Source organism: Lynx rufus, unplaced genomic scaffold (assembly GCF_022079265.1).
Source record: "Lynx rufus isolate CCGP_SWC_20201006 ecotype Redwood Valley unplaced genomic scaffold, mLynRuf1.p SCAF_9, whole genome shotgun sequence".
Lineage (NCBI taxonomy): Eukaryota > Metazoa > Chordata > Mammalia > Carnivora > Felidae > Lynx > Lynx rufus.
The window spans coordinates 9,815,352-9,839,871 of NW_025814897.1; the positions used below are offsets into that span (position 1 = coordinate 9,815,352).

At 38.4% G+C, this 24,520-nt stretch overlaps 1 protein-coding gene across 1 annotated transcript in view; it reads left to right on the forward strand.

Moving 5' to 3' along the window:
* SIK2 (salt inducible kinase 2) overlaps positions 1 to 24,520 on the forward strand; it is a 123,119-nt gene that overhangs the window by 20,613 nt on the left and 77,986 nt on the right. The window contains exon 3 of the mRNA XM_047070058.1: positions 1,067 to 1,130. Coding sequence (XP_046926014.1) covers positions 1,067 to 1,130 — 64 coding nt within the window. The remainder of the gene's footprint in view (positions 1 to 1,066; positions 1,131 to 24,520) is intronic.

Consider the following 24,520-nt stretch of genomic DNA (forward strand, 5'->3'; position numbering starts at 1 on the left):
CCCTTTAAGCCTTTTTTTTTTTTTTTTTTTTAATTCCTGAAGAGAACACTTATAAGAAACTAATCACATCCTTAGAAGTCTGATGAACCATAAGCTAAACTGAGGCTACAACTACCATGTTTCACACAATTCCATCTTTATTTGAGCTAAATAATCAGTTAAATTGACTTACTATTTGGCTTATTTAGATGCAAATTGTAGATAGCTCTTTTCTGGCCTGATTGGGAATAGTCCTAAACCTACATGTTAGAGCAAAATTAGTCTTCAGCCTTTGAGTAGATGGCAGTTAAATTTTCACTGTTAGCTTGTGCCAGTACATTAAAAGATAGTGTTACAGAAAATCTAAAATTCACTCATTTTGAACTTATCAATTCATTTCCTTTTGGCTCATTATAGTTTGAAATAGCAAGTCAATGACACTGACATGCTTCCTTTTCCAACCTAGGAAAACTAATTTAAATAAAACTGTACAGCAGTGAAGTTATGAAGAAACTTTTGAAGATTGTTTTTAAAATAACAGTAGTTTATAACAGTATGGCAGTACAGTAGGAGAAACATCCTATTGTGCCAGATTATTTAGGATATAGGCCAGATAAACTGAGCTCTATTTTATTATTCCTCAATCAGAGTCTACCAGATAGCACAAGGCTAGAAAAGTCTGTGAGGTGATAAAAAGTTGATCTTCAAAGCTCCTTCTATCTATATTAATATTTCTTAAACTTGAACGTGTGTAACAATCACGTTTTCTGTTTAAAAAATTTGTTAAAATGGGAATTCTGTGTCAGTAGGTCTGGGGTGGGGCCTGAGATGCTGCATTTCTAATAGGTGCCTGGGCAGTGCCGCTTCCTCTGATCCATGGGCCAAACCTGGAAAAGAAAGAACCTAGATTTTTCACAGAAGAGTTAGCATAAAGATACCGTCAGTCGTGTAAACTTTGCCACCTTCTGAATTATTCGTAACTTGGGTACTCTTATTAGTAGTTTTATTTGTAATTCCATAGAATGTTGAATTAGAGTAGAATTAAAATCCTTTCCTGTCAGACTAATATGGAATTATTTATCAATAGGTAATGGAGACCAAAAATATGTTGTACCTTGTGACAGAATATGCCAAAAATGGAGAGATTTTTGGTAAGCACTTCACTGTTCTTTAAATTTGTTCTTAATTTGAATATGTCACTAATCTTCACGAATGTACTATTTTCTGTTAATTTTCCTGCTCGTTTAAGAGTTGGTAACTAGAACCTTTTAAGGATTAGAATACAATAAAATATTCAGTATGACAAAGATATGGAATATAACTTATTCTCTTGTATTCATGATGTTTATGTTTTAAAGCTGTTGCTTAATTTTGTCATCTGCATGAGAGAGAAGGGAGAATCACAGACAGGAAGAAACTTGGAGTCATATTGCAAGGAGGATTTTCTTTCCTTTTATGTTTCCTTTTATCTTCATTTTTTACCTTTCCTTCCAGGGGCAAAATTAGTCAACAAATACTTACTGAGTTCCTACTGCGTCCCAGCATTGTTTTAGGTATAGAGGATATAGTGGTGACCTAAATAACATGGTTCCTGCTGTTGTGGATCATACGGTTTAGAAAGCTCCCAACTGTAGCTGTAAGACCCTGGGCCAGTCGCTATACCTCTCTGGGACTTGGTTGCTTTATCTCTGTTAAGAATTCTAACCCTTGAAAAATTACAAATATATTTTTAGTGTTTAATTAGTTTTGAGAGACTGAGTGCAAGCGGGGGAGGAACAGAGATAGAAGGAGGCACAGAATCCGAAGCAGGCTCCAGGCTCTGAGCTGTCAGCACAGAGCCCTATGTGGGACTTGAACCCACAAACCATGAGATCATGACCTGAGCCTAAGTCAGATGATTAACTGACTGAGCCACCCAGGTGCCCCTAACCTGCCCATTTAAATCCAAAATGGTTTTTAAACAGCCTTTGTGAGGAATTATTTACCTACAATAAATTGCATATATTTAACATGTACAATTTAATAAGTTTTCACACACATAACATACACACACACACACACACACACACACACACACACACACACACACACACATCACCACAGCCAAGATACCCATAATTCCCAAAGTTCCTTTGTGCCCCTCTATAATTTCTCTTGGCCCACCTCACCACCAAGCAACTGCTGATCTGTTTTGTGTCACTGTATGTTAGTTTCTGTCTTCTTGAGTTTTATATAAATGTGGCCATTCAGTATATGCTTTTTTGTCTGGCATCTTTCGCTCAGTGTAATTATTTTAAGATTCATCCATTTTGTTGTGTATATCAACATATCATTTCTTTTTATTGCTAAGTAGTTTAGAAATAGCTTTCTATTGTATAAATATATCCCAGTGTATCCATTCATGAGTTAATAGACACGTGGGTTGGTTTCTGGTTTTGGCTGTTAAACATGAATTGCTCTGAACATTTACGTACAAGTCTTTAACTTACAGTCTACCTTCAAGTAATGACTTGCCACCTCACATACGGTATGAGCCTTAACGTACTATACTTTTCTTTTCTATCTCCTGGCCTTTATGTTCTTCTCAGACTTTTTATTTATCCCTTATTTTATAAAACACAAAATACAGTGTTGTTACTTTTGTTTAAAAAGTCAGTTATGTTTTAAAGAGATTTCGGTATTGTCTTTTAAAATCTTACATATTTCCGGGGCGCCTGGGTGGCTCAGTCGGTTTAGTGTCCAGCTTTGGCTCAGATCATGATCTTGCAGTTTGTGGGTTCGAGCCCCGCGTCGGGCTCTGTGCTGACAGCTCACAGCCTGGAGCCTGCTTTGGATTCTGTGTCTCCTTCTCTCTCTGTTCCTCCCCTGCTCACGCTCTGTCTGTCTCTCTCAAAAATGAATTAAGATTTAAAAAAAATTTTTTTAAATCTTACATATTTCCTAGTGGACTCATCATTGCTACATCCGTCTATAGAGATGCACATTTTCATTTTCAATTCTTTGTGTAGATACATACCTTGATCTGCTGTCATTTGTCTTCTGTTGGAAGGATTTTCTTTGGCATTTCTTGTAATGCAGGTCTGTTGCTGATGAAATCTTTGTTTTTGTATGTCTAAAGTCTTTGTCTGTTTTTGCAAGATATTTGTATTGGGTATATATTTCTAGCTTGGGTTTTTCTCTTTCAGTACTTGAAAGATGTTGCTCCACTGTGTTCTCGTGTGCATCATTTCTGACAAGAAACCTGCTGTGTCTTTTTCTTTATTCCTCTGTGTGTGATGTGCCTCTGTTCTCTGGCTGCTTTTCCAGTTTTTCTGTTCATTACAGGTTTCAACAATTTGGTTGTGATACGCCTTTGTGTGGTTTTCTTCATGCTTCTGTTCATTGAACTTCCTGGATCTGTGAATGTACAGCTTTCACCAAATTCAGAAAAGTTTCAGTCATTACATTCTTGACCAGTTTTTCTGAGCCACCCCTGTTTCCTTCTCTTTAGAGACTCCAATTATACATCTGTTAGGCTGTTTGAAATTGTTCTACAGCTCACTGATGATGTTTTTTCTGTTTTTAAAAAAAATCCTTTGTTTGCCTTTGTTTTGTACATTCCTTTGTAAAGGCTTTGTAAAAAAAATTCCTTTGTTTCATTTTGGATAGTTGCTCTTTCTGGGTCTTGAAGTCATCGGATCTTCCATGATGTCTAATTTGCCGTCACTCTCATCCAGTGTATTTTTCATCTCACACGTGGCAGTTTCCTGCTCTGTAAGCTTGACTAAGGCCTTGTGTTTTTTTTCTTTTTTAGATCTACCATGTCTTTAGTTGTCTTTTTTAACATCTGGAGTATAGTTTTAATAACTTGTAATGTCCATGTCTTCTAATTCTCCTATCTCTGTCAGTGCTGAATCTGTTGTGAATTGTTAATATTTCTCCCAGTTTTGATCAGATTTTCCCACTTCTTTACCTGCCTGGTAGTCTTTGATTATGTCAGACATTGTCACTTTTACCTTACTGGTTGCCATATGTCTTTGTATTCTTATCCCTCTTCTTTAGCTTTGATCTGGGACAAAGTTACTAGGAAAGAATTTATGTCATTTGAATCTTCCTTTTATGATTGGAGCAGTGCTCACTCTAGGTACTGTTATTTCCCACTTTGGAGTCCTCTATCCGATGCCCCATGGATTTGGGGTGTTTTTTTTTAGCCTGGCCAGTAGGAACAGGCAGCATTCCTGGTACCAGACACTGTTCTCTCTAATCCTCACAGATGGTTCTTTTTCTGGGTTTTGGTAGTTTTCTTACATGCATGTGCCATGTCTCCTCTCCAGGATGCTCACAGATCAAAGCTGTGGGCTCCTCAGTGTGTGTACTCTCTTCTTTGGTACTCTGTGTTTTGTTACCTCCGTCCACCTCGTTCTCCTGAGACTCTTAGGTCTTTCTCCTTGCTCAGGGACTCTGCTGGGCGCTGCCTCAGGTTCTCCTCCATACACTGTGGCCTAGACCCTCTTTTAAGCCATAGTTGAGGGTATTCGTAGGTCTCACCTCACTTATTTTCTGCCTCTCAGGGATCACTCTTCTTTGCCTGATGTTCAGTGTGCTATAAACCAGTATCTCATATATCTTTGTCTTTTATTTGTTGTGAGGATTGTCTCGGTACATCCAGTCCTTGTTCCTCCATCTTGAATGAAAGCAGAAATCTCCAATCCTGTCAAAATTACGTTTAAGTTTAGCTATTTTAAAAGGAAGACAAGTTTCTTCCATTCCTTCTCTTCTTGTTCTTTTCCTTTTTTCTGTCTTCTGTTCTTTTCCTTTTTATTTCTGTCTTACTCTGTCTTATATTGGCTCATCTATTCAGTTTAGTCAGTCTTTCAAGAAATCTTTACCAAAAACCAACTGTGTGTTACATACTGTTCTACCTGGTAGGAATACCACAATGGAGAAAACAGACAAAAATCCCTCTTATGAACTTTACATTCTAGTGTGGGGAGAGAGAAAATAAAGAAATTAAGTGGAATGTATAGCATATTAGATGGTGGTAAGTGTTATGGAAATAGTAAAACAAGGAAAACAAGGAAGGGGCGTTGGGGAGTAGGGAAGTTGATTGCAGTGTTAAATAGAGTGATCAGGGAAGGCCACACTGACATTTGAGCAGAGGCCAGAAACTACAGTCAGGTAGATATGGGGAAAGAGTGTGTTCCAGGGAGAGCAGAGACCAAATGCAAGGGTCCTGAGGCAGCAGTGTGCTTGGTATATTCAAGGAATAGTGGGGAGGCCTGTCTGGCTAGAGATAGGCAAGCAAGAGAGAAGAATAAGAGTGAGCAGGGAGGAAGAATAGTAGTAGGAGATGAGATCAGAAGGGCAAATGGGAAGCAGGAGTGGTGCACTATAGGGGCTTTGTAGGCCATTATAAGGACTCTGGCTCTTAACCTTGAAAGAATTAGGGAACCATTAGAGGGGATTGAGCAAAGAAGTGATTGCATCTAATTTTACTTTTCTTTTTTTCAAGTTTATTTATTTTGAGAGAAAAAAACACGAGAGGGGGAGGTGCAGAGAGAAAGGAGAGAGCCAGAATCCCACACAGGCTCTGCACTGCCAGTGCAGAGCCCATTGTGGGGCTTGAAGTGACAAATCGCAAGATCATGACCTGAGCTAAGTTGGACACTTAACCAACTGAGCCACCCAGGCGCTCCTAATTTGACATTTTAAAAGCACCACTCTGGCTGTTGTGCTCGGAATGGATTGTAGTGAGCGAGAGTAGAAACAGACCAGGCTGTTCCAGTAGTCCAAGTGAGAGATGACGATGGCTCAGCAGGGTAGTGGCAATACACGTAGTGCTATGGGTCAGATCCACGGTATGTTTTGCAAGAAGAATCAGTAGGATTTCTTGCTAGGTGGAGACCACCTAAATAGTGACTACGATTGGAGAAACGACCCATGTCATATTCCTACGACCCTCAAACATTTAAAGACTGGGAAGATAGGAGGAGCCAGCAAAAGAGACAAGAGAATGCAGTGTCCTGGTTACCAAGGAACCAGGAAGTGAAGGAAGTGTTCTCAGGAGGGTGGTGTGAATGACTATCTATGTCAGATCAAGAAAGGTGAGGAATGATAGTTGACCCTTGTATCTGGCAGTTGGTAAGAGCAGTTTTGGTGGAGTGGGTGGGTCAAAAGCTACATTGCAGGGCTTTAAGAGCAAATAGAAGAAAAATGGAGAAAGCAGAAGACATGGCTCTTAGAAAGATTTCTCCTTCAAAAAGGGAGACTAGAAATGAGGAAGTAGTTGAGAAGAGCAGTGGGGTCAAGAGGTTAAGTCTTTACCCAATGGAATATTTTTAAAGCTTGAAGGTGTAGTTTTATGAGTCAACTAGAAATGGCTATTACACATCAGATGTCATTTCTGTGAAAAGGGAATATTCTGAATTGTTCTTTCTTGCCAAGACTTTTGATGGTAAAGGTTTGGATCACATTGTTTTTATAGAAATTGAAATGTAATTCTGGGATTGTTCAATGTGTATAGTTTATTTTTAATATAAAATATCTAGGGTAAAAAAAGGAAGTTTCTTTTTTTGGAAAAAAATGGAAAAAGACAGAGTAAACTGTAGCTTCAGGTAGGTGCAAGCAAAGAAGAGACTGACAGCCAGCCAGTTTCGGAGATGAAGCCCATGAGGAAGGAAAACACAAGTGAAAAATGCAGTTCATGGAACGTTAATCAAGTAGTGAAAAATAGGTATAAGATTGTTTTTAATGTTAACTTATTTTGAAAGAGAGAGCATGCACATGCGAGCAGGGGGAGAGGCAGAGAAAGAGGGAGAGAGAGAATCCCATGCAGGCTCTACCCTGTCAGTGCAGAGCCCGACATGGGCTCAATCTCATGAAACTTAGTAAGACCATGACCTGAACCGAAATCAAGAGTCAGATGCTTAACCGACTTGCCACCCAGGCTCCCCAAATATGTATAAGATTTTAAGTGAATTCTGAGCCAGAAATGTCTTAAATCAATTGGAGGCGTAGATGAAAAAGAACCACATGAGTAGTATTAAACTATATATTAAGAATTATACGTTAAAGTTTATCTTTAATGTTTACAACCTTGGACATACTCTTTACACTTTATAAGTATTCCTTTAGTGCATACTTTATGTTAAAGGATGTTGTGTTCCTTTTTTTTTTTTTTTTAATTACCTTAGATTCGTATTTAGTTGGCCAGCAAATCATACCCTGTGTTCTTGAAAAAGTGACTTGAAATTAAATCCTTCTGTTTCCACAGTCATCACCCTAATCTGGGCTTTCATCACCTCGTGTCTCAATTATGAAGACCTCATGTTTTCCCACTCCCTATTTCTTTTCCAGTCAAGTGCATTTCTGATATAATTCCTGTTTAATCATCCCTAGATACTATTTTTATTATATTACTTCTGTGTTCAGTTACCTTCCCTTCCCATTGCTTTTTGGATAAAACCCAAACTCGGAAGATACCCTACAAATAGGGTATCTGCACTAGGCAAATGGATGTGCCCAACTATTCCTTCCATAAGTCTGTGGATTACCCTCAGTAACCGACACATATGCTCTCCACTTCAGTTGATAAACAAGTCTTCCTTTGCTTTTTTTTCATCTCTCTTGGTCTGTATTTTTCTCTTCCAAGTTTTATTTTTTAAAAAGTTAAAAATGTACCCTGTAAGAAGTCAAATAATTCTGCAGCATTTGTTAGAAACAAGATAAGTTCCCCATCCTCCACCCCACCCCCATTTCCCTTCATCAGAGGCAACCACTTTCACTTCTCTTAGCTGATTAGATTTACCTCCTTTTTCCTAAGTAAAATATGTTTACTGCTGCTGCTGACTTTTTCTATTGTAGGCATAATCTTTTGAATACTTTTTGAATTCTTTCCATAGTCCTATATGTAGGAGGTATATCTTTGAGAGGTGTATGTAAGGACCAGTTGTGAGAGACCTTGAGTGTTTGGATAAAGGGTTCAGATTATTTCTTGGAGTGGGCGTCTGAGAACCAAAAGGTGGTGATGTGTGTAAGGACTTTTTTAAGGAGGATAAATCCAGCAAGGATGCATGGTCTGAATTAGAGGAGAAGGAAAGAGACCATTTAATAGACTGTTTTAATTGTCTAAAGGTCAGAGGCTAAATGCTTAGATTAAAATGTTATTTGTTGGGGGGCATCTGGTTGCTCATTCGGTTAAGCATTTCACTCTTGGTTTTGGCTCAGGTCATGATCTCACAGTTTTGTGGGTTTGAGCCCTATGTTGGGCCCTGTGCTAGCAGCATGGAGCCTGTTTGGGATTCTCTCTGCCCCTCCCCACTTGCACTGTCTCTATCTCTCTCTAAATAAATAAATAAACTGTATTAATAAAACAAATAAATAAACTTTAAAAAATAAAAGAAAAAATGTTATTTGTTGGAATCATGAGATAAGATTTTAAGTAAAAGGCATTTCTGATTCTGAAAATAACAAGTAGTATTTATTGAGTACTCCCTTTTTGTTGGGTACTATTTAAAGTACTTTATATGATTTGTGTATTTAAATATCACAAAAACCTTGGAAGTTAGGCACTAAAAGACTCACAGTCCAAAGTCACACAGCCAGTAAGTGGTGGGGTCTGGATTTGACCCTTGCAATCCCAGAGCCTATATGTTAATAATTTACCACCTCTCGAGAGTTCTTATTGACTGGCTGTCAAGAGGAGAACCTCAAGAGTTAGGATTTAAAGCAAACACGATTGAAGAATATTTGTGATGTGGTTGACAGCAATAGAGAGGTCTGGTTCCCAACTAAAAAATTACAAATTAGACTTTAAAGGTGCTGTTGGAGATAACACCAGGACATTTAGTTTGATATGACCTTTTGGCCATTGAAGATATGAAAGCAAACCCCATTCAAAAGAAAAGTTAAATTCAACAGTAAAAAAAAAAAAACAACCACCCAGTTTAACAATTGGCAAAAGACTGGAACCAGGCACTTTACAAAAGAAGATATATGAATGGTCAAATAATAAGCACATGAAAAATCATTCAACCTTATTAGTCATCAGAGAAATTAAAGACTATAATGAGATAACATTACATGTCAACTAGAATGGTTAAAATTTAAAAGGCTGATAATACTACTAAATGCCAGTAAGGATTTGAAGCAACAAGTATTCGCATATACTGCTGGTGGGAGTGTAACATGGTACAACCACGTTCTTGAGAGAACCATTTTTCAGTTTCTTATCGAGTTAAATGTACGTCTACTTCTTACCCAGCAATTCCATTCCTAAGTATTTGCCCAAGGAAAATGAAAACAAATGTCTGTAAAATAACTTGTACAAGAATTATCATAGCAACTTTTTCTCAAGTGGGAACAACCCAAATGTCCAGCAGCAGGAGAATGTCTCCCAAACAAATTGTGGTAAAGCAATAGAATGGAAGACAGCACAGCAGTAGAAAGGAACGAACTACTTTCCACATGAACCAGTGTGAATAAAGTTTACGCACATGGTGCTTACTGGAAGAAGCTAGATGCAAAAGAGCATATCCGTACAGTTGGTTATCTTTACATCAAGCTCTAGAAGAGGCAACACAAATACATAGTAATAGAAATTGGAAGGTGGTGGTCTCTTTACTGTTTATGGGTGGGGGGGTGGAATTGACCAGTGGCAAGAGGGAACTGTCTTGGGTGATGGTAAATTATTGATTTGAGTAGTGGTTATACAGCTTTACTTATCACGTCTATGCACATAAATCTCCACCCTATACTCTTTATTACTTCTGGGTTTGAGAATTATCTGCATAGACATGATTGAGTGAAGCCGTAATTAATGAGATCTTAGAAGAAGGCTAAGAATAAGATGTGAGTTTTGATGACGACTTCTCTAGAAGGCAGTTGGGAGAAGTGGGATTGGTGAAGCAGAAGAGCATCTTGGGAAGTAAGGACAGTTTCTGTCCTGATTAGACAAAGGGGAGAGAGCCTAGAGTGAAGGGGGTGTGTATTTGGTCGTCGTCAGATCACCAGTGACTTGGAAGAGAGTGATTTTCAATAAATGGGGAACTAAAGCCATATTTCAAGAATTTATAGACTCCTGGATAGTGAGGAGAGGAAGAAAGGTCTAAAAAATTATTTTTGAGGTCTTGAAGGTAGAAGGGAGGAGAGAAGGACAGATTTGAGGGATAATTAGAGTCTATAGAATTCAGTACCATGTCATGGTTTTGTTTGTGGTAGTGGTCTTGGTGTGAAGAAGCTAGAAAAGAGTATAGGCAGGAAAGAAGGAATGGTTGATGAAACAAGACCCCAGGGTAGACAGGAGGTAATGGGATCAGAAGCACAGAGGGAAGGTTAGCTTAGACAAGAGGAATTCCTCCTTCTCTGAGAAAGTAGTGCATAGGTGCAGTCCCAGTGAGAATCAGAGTTTGTGCTGAGGACATGACTGAGGATGTAGCTTTGGGATGAAATAGAAGCAAGAGGAGTTGGTTAATATAGATTGAATTCATTATGTAATGTAGCAGATGAAAAGTCAGGGAAAGAGCAGTATGTCAGACACTGCAGCGTGGGGAAAGGTTTAGAGCAGCTGGTGGTGCTCATATGATATTCAAGGGATGAATAAAAGCGTCAGTAATTAGCAGTGAGGGAGTTCACGGTAGACTCACAGTCATCAGTGCTTTCCAACCCAGCAGGAGAAAAAGTAGACAATAAGAAGAAGCCAGGTTAGGGATTGCAATGACAGAAGGTCAGATCCATGTAGGCATTGCTGTGGCCAGAGAGGTCACAGTTGAAATGGCTGACCAGGAGGTCCAAGTTCAGGAGGGAGATAAGTGAAGCAACCAAGGGGTCTCATGAGCTAAGAAAGTAGGACAGTGGAACCACCAAAATGAAGAGGGTGAAGTTCTTTTGGGAAAAAACTTTCATATGCAAAAACAAAACCTCTAACCTTGAACCAGTACTTAACTTCTCAGCAGCTTGCCACTTTCCAGTTCTCTTCTGCTCTTGGCACTGGTTACCCCAACTGTGTCCTGCTAATTCCGGAAAGGCCTTAGGTCTTTGCACGCTCCTCATCTGCTCTTTCTTTGCATAGAGAGAGGTTTCCTGTGCCATCTGGTTTTCTTGCTCCATCTGACTAGGTTTACACCAAAAGAGTGATTTAGGTAGCATGCTGGGAATGCATCATGATTCATGCATCATGAGGTTATGCTGTTTATGCCCTTTTTTTTGGTTTAATTAATTAGATTGCACCTCATGCTGTAAACAGTTGAAATAGCTTTAAAGGAAAATAATACAAAAACAATAATTCTAAAATATAAACAAGGATAAAGAACTGAAGGGCCCCTGAGTGGCTCAGTTGGTTAAGCGTCCACCTCTTGATTTTGGCTCGAGTCATGACCTCACAGTCGTGAGATCAAGTCCTCCTTTGGGCTCCGTGCTGAGTGTGGAGCCTGCTTCACATTCTCTCTCTCTCTCCCTCTGCCCCTCTCCCCCACTCATGTCCATGCTCTCTGTCTCTAAATACTAATACTATTAATAATAACAAATCAGAAAATGTTATGTAAGAGTAGAAAGCACTCGTAGGAGGTAGGAGGAGGAAACACAAATATGCAGGCAGTAGGGCCCAAGAACTTCACATTTGGCCCTAAGCTTTCTGGCTCTCAAAGTGAAAGAGAGATACAGTCATTTACAGAACTTTATCTAAGAGAAAGAAAGATACCTGTTCCTCAAAGCAGAACTTTTCTTGGTAGTAAATTCTACAGTACATTTTTCCTTTGGGGTTTCTTATTAGAGACACAAAGTAAGGCATCTTTTTAAAACAAAAATTCAATTAAAACTGTTAAAACTTTGCAGGACTTCCATTGTTTTTGGAATAAAGCCCAGGATTCTTATCAAGGCCAGCAAGCGTGATTACACTCAACACACCCTGGCTTTAAAAATCGTAAAGATTATCATTTCTTGAACACTTACATGTGCTAGACATTGTGCTAAGTCCATACACATTCTGTCGTCATTTCGTCCTCTGAAAACCTTATAAGATAGGGACTGTTAATATCTCTGTTTTACAGTACAGGAGACAGTTGAGCAGTTTGCCTACCTCACAGAGCAAGCAAGAAAAGTGGCATAACCAGAGCTCGAAGCCGAAATCTGAGTTCAGAGCTAGAGCTTCTATCAACTCCTCTGCACTAACTGGTTGTGTGTCTTCTTAAAGTTCTTTGAACTTAAGCTTCTTCTGTCCTAGTGACTTTGCATGTTACTGTTCCTTCTGCCTTAAGGATTCTCTGCCCTCCCTTTATCCCCTTAAGCGTGTCAGTTGATTGAATTGAATTATGATAGATACCATTAAATGTAACGTTGTCATTAAAACTCAAAAACCAGGCAAAGCATGTAATGGTTTTGTCCGCTTTAGTGGATATAACTGTTCTTTTTTATCTTTCATGAAAATTGGAAGCCTTTGAGCCCCCATCTCCAGTACTTTGGAAACCATCCAGTGGCCTTCTTACCAAATCTAACCTATTTGACCAAAAAATCTATATGGCTGATTTCCATAGTGGTTCTCCAAACAGAAATGTGTAAATTTCCAAATCTACGTTCGTGTGGATCTGGAGCCTTAGAAAGCCCTTTGTTCTTTACATATTCAGATTTTGTCTTTTATAAAGGCCTAGCTAAAGTTCCACATCTTCAATAAAGTCTTTCTCAGTTAATTTTGTCTACATTGATTTTCTCTTATGAGACCATTATAGTTCTTTCTCCTGTATAACTCATTTTAGAATTTATATATTACCTTTCATTATTATTTAAAGTGTGTGTATCTTTTTATCTCTACTAGTTTCGGAGCTGAGGATTCGACACCACATAAACTTAAATACCTGTTGAATGAATGTTGAATGTAACAGTCTACTTTGGCCTTATACACCTTATTTATTCGGTGAAGGCAGTAGAAGCACACTGCCAGGTTAGGCAGTCAGAGGTGCTTCTTTGTTCAGTTTCTGAAAGGAGTTTTCTGTTGGTTTACTCTTCAGGAGATAAACATGAATGAGGAAATACTAACTGAATCAAGGGAGAAAATTGGCTTCCTCTAGTTACCACCCTGCAGTCACATTCTCTCTTCCAACTCCCACACCTCCCTAAAATAACATTTTCAGAGTTATTTATAATGGTAAATAAGAGCATATAAATTTGTTCTGAGTAATTTTTGTTACCCAGTTCTTCTATAGCAGTTGTGCTCATCTCTGAAGGATACGATTTTCTTGACCTGACAGCATGGAGGATGTAGTGGTAATTGAATTTACTAAAAAGAGCCTTGAGTTATTTATAAAAAGATTTGACTCTTTAAAAATTTTTCCTTCGGAATCATAGGTGTGATTAATGAAAGTTATTCAAGATTCCTGCGTTCTTTAGAACTATTTCTCATATTTGTCTGGGTGGTCACATGCAGTAAACCGTGCAAAAATCATAGGGTGGTCACCTTGTCAGACAATTTGGGCACTGTTCAAACAATTAAACCGGTAGTCAGCAGATTCCGGCCTGGTAATTAAATTACCCAGGGCCTTTGTTTTCAGATTTCTGCTCCTTGATACGCTTGCTGTGTCTTTCCAGGCCAAGCATGTGCCTGAAGTTTATTGATTCATTTCCTGTCTTGCCCTTTCAATGGTAACATACTAGGATGCTGGCTGTGGTGACTGAATAGGAGCTTTGTTTTAGGCATAATACCTTTAGACACTTGGTTACTCAGAGAACCTAAGGGACAATTTTTGTGGCTTTCTGTCACTATCTTAACAGCATGAAGGCAATTTTAGAAAAGTTGTTCATTTGCCTTTCTTTATGAGTTTAAGCTTTGAAGGTTTTACCCACTTGATAACGCTAGTATGACTCGAAGTTTTAAAATTATTAGCCCGGGTCCCAGTTGCAGAACTGCCTAAATCTGTCACCACTTCTCCAGTGTCTTCTATTATTGCTTAAGTTTGGATAATTTCTCATAATTTCTCGCTTGAGAAATTGAATTACTTGAATTCACTTGAATTACTTGAGCAGCCTCAGGTCTCTTTGCCTCAAGATTCGTCTTTCTTTTCATCCATCTTCCGTGTTGCTGTCAGAATGGTCTTTTTAAAATGCAGATTTGGTCCTTGTAGTTTTCTGCTTAAAATATTCCTGTGGTTCCCCATTGCCTTCAGTATAAAATCAAAAGTTAGCATAGAATAGATATGGTGATGCAGCCCCTGTCTACCTTTGCAGTCCCATCCTGTGACCTGCTTTATGAGCTCCACTAGGTGAACATAATCTGTGTAGATGTATAGGTGACTGTTGCTTTCACATGTGTGGGGATGGTAGATGTCAATGCAGAAAGAGGTAAATCGGTGTATACTTCAGAAGGGGTATAGAAACATTGAATCATGCCGGTAAAATTAAGCTGTCCTTGGGTATAAAATTTAGGATCTTTCTTTTTGAATTTTTTATTAGACACATATAGCATAGATACCTTTAAAGAGGTCAGGTCTAAGTGATTATTTGTAAACGTTTCTAGCTCACTTCTAAGGGAGACTAGTAACTGCATGAAAGAGCCAGCATGATTCATGATTCAACAAGTTGTCATTGCTCTCCCCCTCAACCTCTGTTTAAATTGGTTCAGACGTTAAAAGAAAAGTCCAGAGTGAGGTCTGTTTGGTAGTCCGTGATCTAACTTTTAGTGTAAACATCCTGGAGCAAACCATATAGCATTTCTAAACCTCGATGTTTTCTGAAAATGAGGGGACTGTTCGAGTGTATTAAGTACTGTGTGCTTGATACTGTGAATAGTGCCGGGGATTTAAAAGAAAGAAAGAAGTGACTTGGCCGCTGCACAACAAGAGTTCACAGTCGATTTTCCAGGTCTGAAAAACTGCTGTCTGTAAATCTCAGGAAACAAAGTTTAGTTTCTGGACATGTGATGAATGAAATGGATTTGTCAGAGATGATTAAATAAATTGTTTTTAGGCTTCGTATGTTTGGAAATATAAGCATAACAGGCCTTAATTGAATAGACAAGTTTCTGAAAAGCAGTCCAGTTTTCCTCTTAACTTCTATTTTAATTTCAGCTATCTCCTGCTGATTATTGGCAGCCTGCCTTTAGTTATGGTTCAAAGCTGACATTCTGTGCTGCGAGCAGCGAGCTTCTCCCATGTCTGGCAGCTGCAGCTAGGCTACAGTGATGGGAGAGAGAGAAGCATCAGCTATTCTGATCTTGGCCATAACCATACCCAGCTGAATTCTATTAATGTGAGGCTTTTGGCAGTCTGTGTTTTCTGTTTCTTTTAGGATGAATTTCTATTAAGAGAATCATTCTATTAAGGAATTTCAATAAGGCCGAATTAATTCAGAGAAAGCTATTTCTTTGTTTGTGAAAGGGGAGAACCAGAGGTAGATTTTATCTGCTAATTAAAGTGGTAAGAAAGATTTCCTACTTAGAATAAAATGGGAAAATTATAGTCCACATAGGGAATGGCTTTTTTTTTTTCCCCATTTTGGACAATATTCTTTTCTGCTTGCAGTAAGAGGTCTCTGAGTGAGACCTCTGAGACCTTGTATTTCTGAAAATGCTTGCATTTTATCTTCATACATGAATAGTCTGTGCTATTACTCCATTGTCTACTTTTGTAAAAAAAAAAGTTGATTTTTATCGAAGCAATACATTTTTTTACCGAGAGTCATTTGTATATCAGACACAGTTCTTGGTGCTCAACACATCAGTAAACATGTAGTCCTTGCCTTCTTGGAGTTGATACTTAGTAAAAGTGTTTCAGGTTGGGAGATTAAAACAAAATGTACTATGTCAGTGTTTTAGAGAAGGTGAGGAAGATGGGGAAGCCAGGATGGGGGTGAAGATGAGTTCTTTTTTTAAAAGATGGTCAGAGAAAGCCATCATGTGTGATACATGTGTGAGCAGAAACCTGCAAAAAAAGGATGTATTGGAGTAAATTTCTTGAGGCCTATATGTCTTGAGATCTAGCATGTCTCCAAAATACTTAATAGTTTATCTTGGAATAGGATTTTAAGTTGGAAATAATTTCCCTTCAGAATAACGAAGACATTATGCCATTGTCTTGTAGTTTCCAGGATTGCTTTTGAAAAGCTTCATGTGATCTGAACCCTGATCCTTTGTTGTAAATTATTGTTTTCTGTCTCCGAGCTTGTAAGATCTTCTCTTTGTCCCCAGGGTTCTGAAATTTCACAGTGAAATTTCACACAGAGCCTTGGTGTGGGTCTGCTTTGCTGCATGCTGCTGGGCTGTTATTGGTGGGCCCTTTTAATCTGGAAACTCATACCCTTGGGTTCCAGGAAATTGCCTTGAATTACTTAGCTGATGTTCCCCTCTCTAATTTTGTCTTCTTTGTCATGAATGCCTGTTATTCAGATATTGCCTCTCCTGGCCTGGCCCTGTAATTTTTTTTTTTCCTCCTCTTCTTTTCCATGTCTTTATATTTTTGCTATGCTTTCTGGGAGATTTCATAAACTTTTTATTCCAGCTTTTCTTTTGCTATCATATTTTTAATATCTGGGAGTTTATTTTGTTCTCTGCTTGTTCCTTTTAACATAACACCTATTTCGGGATGCCTGGGTGGCTCATTTGGTTAAGGATCCGACTTCAGCTCAGGTCACGATGTGGTTCATGAGTTCGAGCCCTGCTTTGGGCTCTGTGCTGACAACTCAGAGCCTGGAGCCTGCTTTGGATTGTATGTCTCCCTTTCTGTCTGCCCCTCCCCTGCTGGCACTCTGTCTGTCTGTCTCTCGCTCTCAAAAATAAATAAACATTTAAAAAACTTTTACTAACACCTATTTCTTGATGTTTCTACAATGTCTTAGCTGAGAACAATAACTTCATTATATTTTCTTTATATAGTCTCCTTTTTCTTCCAAGTTGATTTTTTTTTTTTTTTTCTGTTATGGATGCTTTGAGCTATATGTTTTATGTTAGGAGGTTTTTGTAGATGGCTTCCAGACATAATTTGGTTGTGAATTCGTAGTTAAGAGTGAGGAGCTAAGATGATGACTGGAAACTAAGCCAGTGGGTAGAATGTCAGCTGCGAGTGTTACTATAGGAGTGACCTGAGTGTGTTTTTTTACTGGAGATTGTCAATTTTTGTACCTTTATTCTTGACTAGATAGAGTTTTGAGAGAGTATTCTTCCAGTTGTCTACCCAGAAATTAAAGGGGCCAGAGTGCCATATTTTTGGCTTCAGAGGTAAGGAAGGCTGAGGCATGTCGGTATCTAATACGCATATGTTGACTCAGTCCCCCGGTTTTCAGTGTGGTATCCCTGTCCTCAACAGTGCCTGGTCGTTAAATTAAGAAACCCTGTATTTCTAGAGAGAAACTGAAATCAAGCCTCATCAAGAGACTAAGCCTCTAGGTTTCTATTGGAGTAGAAGTCAGGGCCCTCCTCCAGTTACATAGAATGAGAGGTGAGATCTGAGGATTGAATTGCTTCTTAAAACACCTTCACCTGGTCACCCTTATTTTAGCTTCACGAAACACCAACTTTCAGAGTTCCTTGTACCATCAGGTCCAAAATTCTTGGTGGATTCTGCTGGGTGAATCATGTTGATTCAAAGTGTTTTCCATTGCCGAGGCTTCAGGCTTCTCAAGTCAAATGAGGTTTGTATTTCAACAGATTTTTTGGTTTTTATGTTCTATAATTGGTTCTTTATCCCATTTCCTATTTTTCTTAAATGTGATGTATTCCCTTATTTCTGGGAAGATATTGAACATACACATTTATCTCGATACTTTCTTCTCATCACCATGTTCTTTTTTAAATACTTGAACATAAGCATAATAACTTTTATGTTATTCTCTGCTAATTCCGTCGCTTCTCAATCTGTTTCTATTGTCTGTTTCTCTCCTGTTTAATAGGTTACATTTTCCTGCTTCTTGGTATGCCTAATACTTTTTTTGTTTGTTTGGATGCTGGACACTGTGAACTTTACCTCGTCAAGTCTGGATTTTGTTTTTCTTTCAAGAGTGTTGAGCTTTAGTAGACTGTTAAGTTACTTACAGTTAGGTATTTGATCCTTTCAAGTGTTGTTAGGGTTGGTGTGAGAATATAACCTTTAACACTAGGGATAGGTTAGCCTCACTGCTGAGGTGTGATCTTTCTAAGATCTCTACTGAATGCCTTGAATGATCAGTGAGAACTTGCCACTTTGGCTAGTGGAGATTTGAGTAATTATCAGCCTGTTCTGAGCTCTGGAACCCCTTTAGCTCACAGCACTCCATGCATTCTTTGCCCAACGGTATAGGATTTCATCCTGTGTACATGCCTTAGTATTTACAAAAGATTCAATGGCATGCAGATCTGTAAACTTTTCTTCGTGCGTAGCTCCCTCTCTCCAGAACTTTGCCCCACATCTCAGAAATCTCAGTCTTCCAGTACCTTCTCCTCTACTCAAGATAGCCATACTCTGCATGGTCTCTCTATGTCCCTGCTGTGAAGTCCAAAATGTGTCTCCAGACAGAACGCCAGGAGATTGTAGGCCTCACCTCATTAGTTTCCCCTCACTCAAGGATCACAGTCCTATGTTGCCTGTTGTCCAGTGTCTGAACTATTTTGTTGACCAGTTTTTTGGTTGTTTTAAATGAAGGGTAGGGGCGCCTGGGTGGCTCAGTCAGTTGACCGTCTGACTTCGGCTCAGGTCATGATCTCACAGTTCGTGAGTTCGGGCCCTGCGTCGGGCTCTGTGCTGACAGCTCAGAGCCTGGAGCCTGCTTCAGATTCTGTGTCTCCCTCTCTCTCTGCTCCTCCCCCCCACACGCGCTCTGTCTCTGCCTCTCAAAAATAAAGAAAAACCAATTAAAAAAAATTTAACTGAAGGGTACGTCTCGGTCTTGTTAACTACGTTATGGATAGAAGTGGGAGTCAACATACTTATTTTAAAATCCTATTATGATTGTATTTTAACTCTTTTCTTTGGGTGTGTTCTTCATTTGTTGAGCCTGTATTCTGTCTTAAATGAGATTTACATTCCTCAGGAGTTTGCTCATTCTGTGATTGGATATGTGTCTTTATGAATGAAATTCCTTGTTAGACTTTCTCCTGCCTCTGTTGTTACACCCTACCTGGGAAGAGGACTAAGAGCCACCTGCCACTGGAGTTTTCCTTGACCTTCAGTGAAAATAAAGGAGCATGTAGAAAATATTTCTGAGCTAGATATCCTGCTGGCTGATCTGGGAATGGATGCTTCCCTTCTTTCTAGGTGTCACCAGCCACCCAGGACACTACCCTGTCTCTTTAAGATCTTGTACACATTACTCCCTCCTGGGATCATACGGCCTGTTTCACTGCCAGGGGTGTCGTGCATGGGGTAAATCCGGGCTGATTTAACTTGGCTGTCCCCGCTGTGGTAGTCCACCTAGTAACACTGTTGATTTTCTCTCGGTCCTTTGCTTTTTCTGTATTCCACCTTGGAGCATGAAACACTGGTAGCTCTGTTGCCCTTTTTTGTGTTTCTGTTCTTCCTTAAGATCCATGTTGATTGTCTCTGACTGTCCTCTTTAATTTGATTTAGTCTGTTGTACATCACAGAATTATTCCGAGGTTCTAGCTTTTCAATTCCTTATGTCTTGTGTGACCACTAATTAACTTTCTGTCTTTTCCAGGATTAATGTAGGAAGGGAAAACTAGCCAGTTCTCAGTCTACCATCTTGAAATAGGCAGAATGATCTCTTTTGACCCTATGTGCAACCATTTTGTAGGAGGTTTGCTTTTCGTGAAATATCAGGGTGGTTTGTTTTTTTTTTTTTAATTAAGTCTAGCTTTACTGTTGGTAAACATGAAGTAGTATAACATTTTCTTTTTGCTTTATCTCATTGTAGGCCATTTGTTTGGCTCTTAATTCAAGAGATAATTATTGGGTTTCTCTCTAGGTATTTAAGGGGGAGGGTACTCCCTAAAGGGAGAATTAAAGATACAACTATGGTTTAATATGGTGTGTGGTAAGTGCTATTAGAAAGTATAAGAAAAATTCTGTAGAAGGTCAGAAAAAAATAAGCAATCGTTAACAAGCAGAGATAATATTTGCAGAGTGTAAAGTTACAAACTCACAGGCAATATAGCATCTGGTAAAGGTCACCAGTGATCTAGTGGCCAGATCTTCTACTTCTTAGCCCTCATTCTTTATCTTCCCTGCAGGAACTTGGCACTTAGCAAGCACTCTCTTTTTCTTAGAAGTTCTATTCTGTGACAGGTATCTGTTCCTGCTTTTAAGACTTCTCTCTCTCTCGACTTCTCTCTCTCTCTCTGTCTCTCTCTCTATTTTCCTGTCCCCTGAGAGAAAGAGTTCTGTGCATTCTCCCACTCTGAGCACCTGTATTCCAAAAGCTTTACTGCCTGAGATGATGCTCAAATCTTTGACCTGAGCCTTTACATTGCCTGAACTCCAGGTTCTTACTTCTGCCTTGATATCTGGAAAATAAATTACAAAGCTGAGCACATTACCTTCTCTTCTTCTAAATAAGCTCTTCTTGTGTCCAGAGTTCTGTCACTAGTTTGACATGCTTATCACCGCTGAGTATCTTTGACTCTTCCTTCATGTTTATATCTAGTTAGTTGCCTAGTCTTAACACTTTTTTTCTTTGAAATATTTCTCATTTCTGCTCGTTATATTTCCTTTAGTTCCTCCTTAATTCACTTTTAGCTCCTGATTAGCATTCCCAGTGCTCTCTTGCCTCTGGTATCTCCCTTATCCATCTAGCCTGTGTACAGCTGCCAATTTAATCTAAAGCTAATTCATCCACATTCTCATGGTTTTGTCTCTTGTAAAGTACCATTATCAGCTCATGTATCTTTTTCCTCCTCCACTTTGCTTTTCTCAAGGGCAGAGTCTGTATCTCACTCAATTTCTATATCCTCATCACCCAGTAAAGTGTCTGCCACATTAACAGGCAGTCAGTAGTTGAGTGAATACGACTTGCCTTGTTTCTAAGGTGTGTTATATTTTAAAATGTAGAGTGATCAGGCAGTCATTACAATGTGTGAATAGATTTTATTTTTCAGTAACAACTTTATGATAATGGACTAGTAATTTTTGAATACTGATTTTACTGATTGACAAAAAGTAGACAAGTACTTTGTAAACCCCCGCCCCCCCAAAAAAAACCTGTCAGCATTATAGTAAGGCATATATCTAAGACATATTATGTCTGCCGCGGTTTCTAACAGATATAGGAAATACTACTTTCCCAAAAGGAACTGAAGAAGAGGGAAACATTTTTCCTAACATATTGGCCACATGGCATATTTCTCATACTTTAAGTGACTGCTGTCAGCATTTCCCTTGCTGAGAGCAGTTATTATTATCACTGATTTCAGAAAATTCACATTTGTTTGGAATGAGAAAAGCTCTGCTACATGTTCACCTCTTAGTTTATTTCCAAACTTATATCCTAAGTGTACAATATGTCTCATGCTGAAGAATGTGGAGGAATCTGAAGAGGACAGCAAAAAGACTCAGAAACTATCAGTGAGGGTTTGCTTTTCTATGTGGTATGAGGAATTTGACTTACAAATGCAACTCTGCTTTAGTGACTAGCACACTTAAAAGCTTTCTGAACCTCTCTTGTTTATTTTAATTGGAATACGAATAGCATGGTTACAAAACATCAGAAATTCACAAAACCTGTTTTCCTTTTTTGTTCCTATCTAGTCATTCTTCGCTTACATGGTTTCCTCTTTTTAAAAGTGTAATTTATGTACAAAAAGTGCATACATCTTAAGTTTATAGCTTGATACATTTTCTGCATATATATCCTCTAAGGTAGCTACCTCCTAAGATAAGATAAAAAACCTTTCCATCACTCTAGAATTTCCTCCCAGTCAGTATGCCCACAAGAATAACCGTGAGTCTTATTTCTGTCACTATAGGTTAGCTTTGCCTGTTTTTGAATTTCACATAGAGTAGTGCTCTGTGTCCACTTCTTTTTACTCTGCCTTATGTCTAGGAGATTCTTCCACGTTATCATATGCATCAGTAGTTCCTTCTTTTTCATTGGTATTATGTATTTTTAAGTTTACCTTTTTTTACGAAAGTATTGATTGAAGAAATTTTGGAAAATCTGTAAAAGGTAGGGGTGAAGGTGAGGAGAAGGGAGAAAAAGACTTTTTAGTGCCCCAAGACAAATATTCCTAAGTTTTAATTTGTTTCTTTCCACTTTTATTCTTTGTACATGTACATAGTTTTCTGTGGCTGACTCATGATTTTTAAGTAATTGTACGTCCATTTTTTATTACATAATATCTAAGCATTTTTGGAGTCACTGAGCGAAGCCATTCGTCCTTCTGCTTCGTTCTGGCCAAAGACACTAATGGGCTGGAGTTTTCATTTATTTGTTTGGTAGTTCAGCAAATACTTGTTCAGCTGCTGTTGTGTCAGGCACTGTTCCAGTCACTGTTGTATATGCTGGGAGGAGAGCAGTGGACAAGACAGGCCAAGTCCCTGCTCTGATGCAGGCTACAGTCTATGGTGGGAGAAGAGGGATAGTAAACAAGTAAAAGTAACAAATTCTCAGGTAGCAATAAGGGCTGTAAAGGGAATGCATGGATATGGAGCTACAGGACCTCTCATATACTGTTGGTAGTGTGTAAATTAATAAATAAATTCAAAAATAAATATACCCTGGACCTAAAAACTTCACTGTATTTCATGTACATATACCAGGGCACACCTAAAAGAATGTTCACAGCAGTGTTGTTGTTATTAGTCCTAAAGCAGAAATATCAAAATGTCCACCAGCAGAATGGACAAATACATGGTGGTATATTCGTACAATAGAATATTCTTCAGCAAAGACTAATGTACTACGCTTTATGAATGACTCTTAAAAACATGTTGCTGAGGAAAACACAAAAGAACACATTCTGTTTGTTTAAAACCCCCAAATATGTAAAAAGTAAGCTATATTGCTTGGGGATTCATACTTAGTACAATTGTTCTTTTAAAAAAGAAAAAGAAGGGGCACCTGGATGGGTCAGTTGGTTAAGCGTCTGACTCTTCATTTGGGCTCAGGTCATGATCTCCCAGTTCATAGGACCATGCCCCACCCTGGGCTCTGCACTGACAGTGTGGATGCTGCTTGGGATTCTCTCTCTTACCTGTCTCTCTCTGCCCCTCCCCTGCTCACAAGCATGCTCTCACAATAAATAAATAAAACTTTTTTAAAAAGGAGAAGTAGAAGAAGAAGTGATTACCATAAAAGTCAGGATAGGGTTGCCTCTGAAAGGAGGGAGGGGGCTGTGATGAGGAAGGGGAGAGTGGTGGTGGCGCTTCATTTCTTGATCTTAGTGGTAGTTTTCTGCATGATAAAAGTAATTCATTAAACTGCATGTTTGTGTTGTAGGGACTTCTGCATTTGGTCTTATATTTCAAACAAAGCAGTGGTATGATAGCATAAGTTTAGTTCGTGTGTGTTACTTGACAGCTTTATTGAGGTACAGTTGACATACAGTAAGTTTCCTTATATCCCTTTGTAGTCCTTCCCTCTCACCTGTACCTCTTCATCCCCTCACCCCAGGCAAACACTGACTTGCTGTCTGTCACTATAGATTAGCTTCTAGAATTCTAGAATTGTATATAAATGAATTCTACATATAGTGTGTACTCTCATTTTTGTCTGGTTACTTTTACTCGGTATAATTTTGAGATTCATCTGTAGGGTTGCATGTATCAGTAGTTCCTTTTGAAGCTTAGTTGTATTCCCTTGTTTGGATAACAATATATTTACTCATTCACCTGTTGATGGATATTTAGTTTGTTTCCAGTTTCTGGCTATTACAAATAAAATTGCTTTAATCATTAATCTACAAATCTGTGTGTAGATGTATACTTTTCTTTTGGTTGAATACTTGGGAATGAAGTAGTTGGATCAAATGATAGGTGTATATTTAACTTCCTAAGAAATATAAGTATACTTTTGTACACACACCCACCCCCCCACCCCCTATCTCAAGAAAATGTTTTTAGGTCAGTAAATATACTTCTATAAAATTATTTTCGGTCACTGTATAGTAATCCGTCAAGCATAATGTATTTAACCAATTATTTGCAATGGGCATTTAGATCTTTTCCACTATTATAGACAACATTACCATGAATGTCCTTGAAACTAAATCTTTGAACATGTTTTTAATTATTTCTTGAAGATAAATGACTAGAAATGAAATTTTTGGGCCAAACATTCAAGCTTTTGTTACAGATTGCTTTCTAGACATATGACAGATTAAATCTTTGTCAGATTTTTTCACTTGAATACTAATTTTATGTCAGATACAATTAGTCAGAACTATATGTTAAATAGTCAAAATAGTCCTTTTGTGTAATGAAGCTTGGGGGCGGATTATAAGTGAAAATAAGTCTAGAGTCTTAAAAAAATGGTTTATTCTATTTGTATCATGTAGTAAATGAAATTTCTTTTGCTGAATAAAATGCAGCTGTGAAAGAATTGCCCTTGGAATTAGAGAATCAATAAAGTTAAATGATAAATTGTTATGAGAAAAATAAATTGAAAAATAGTGTGGTATTGCATTTAGGTTTTCAAATCATTACTATTTAATACTGTT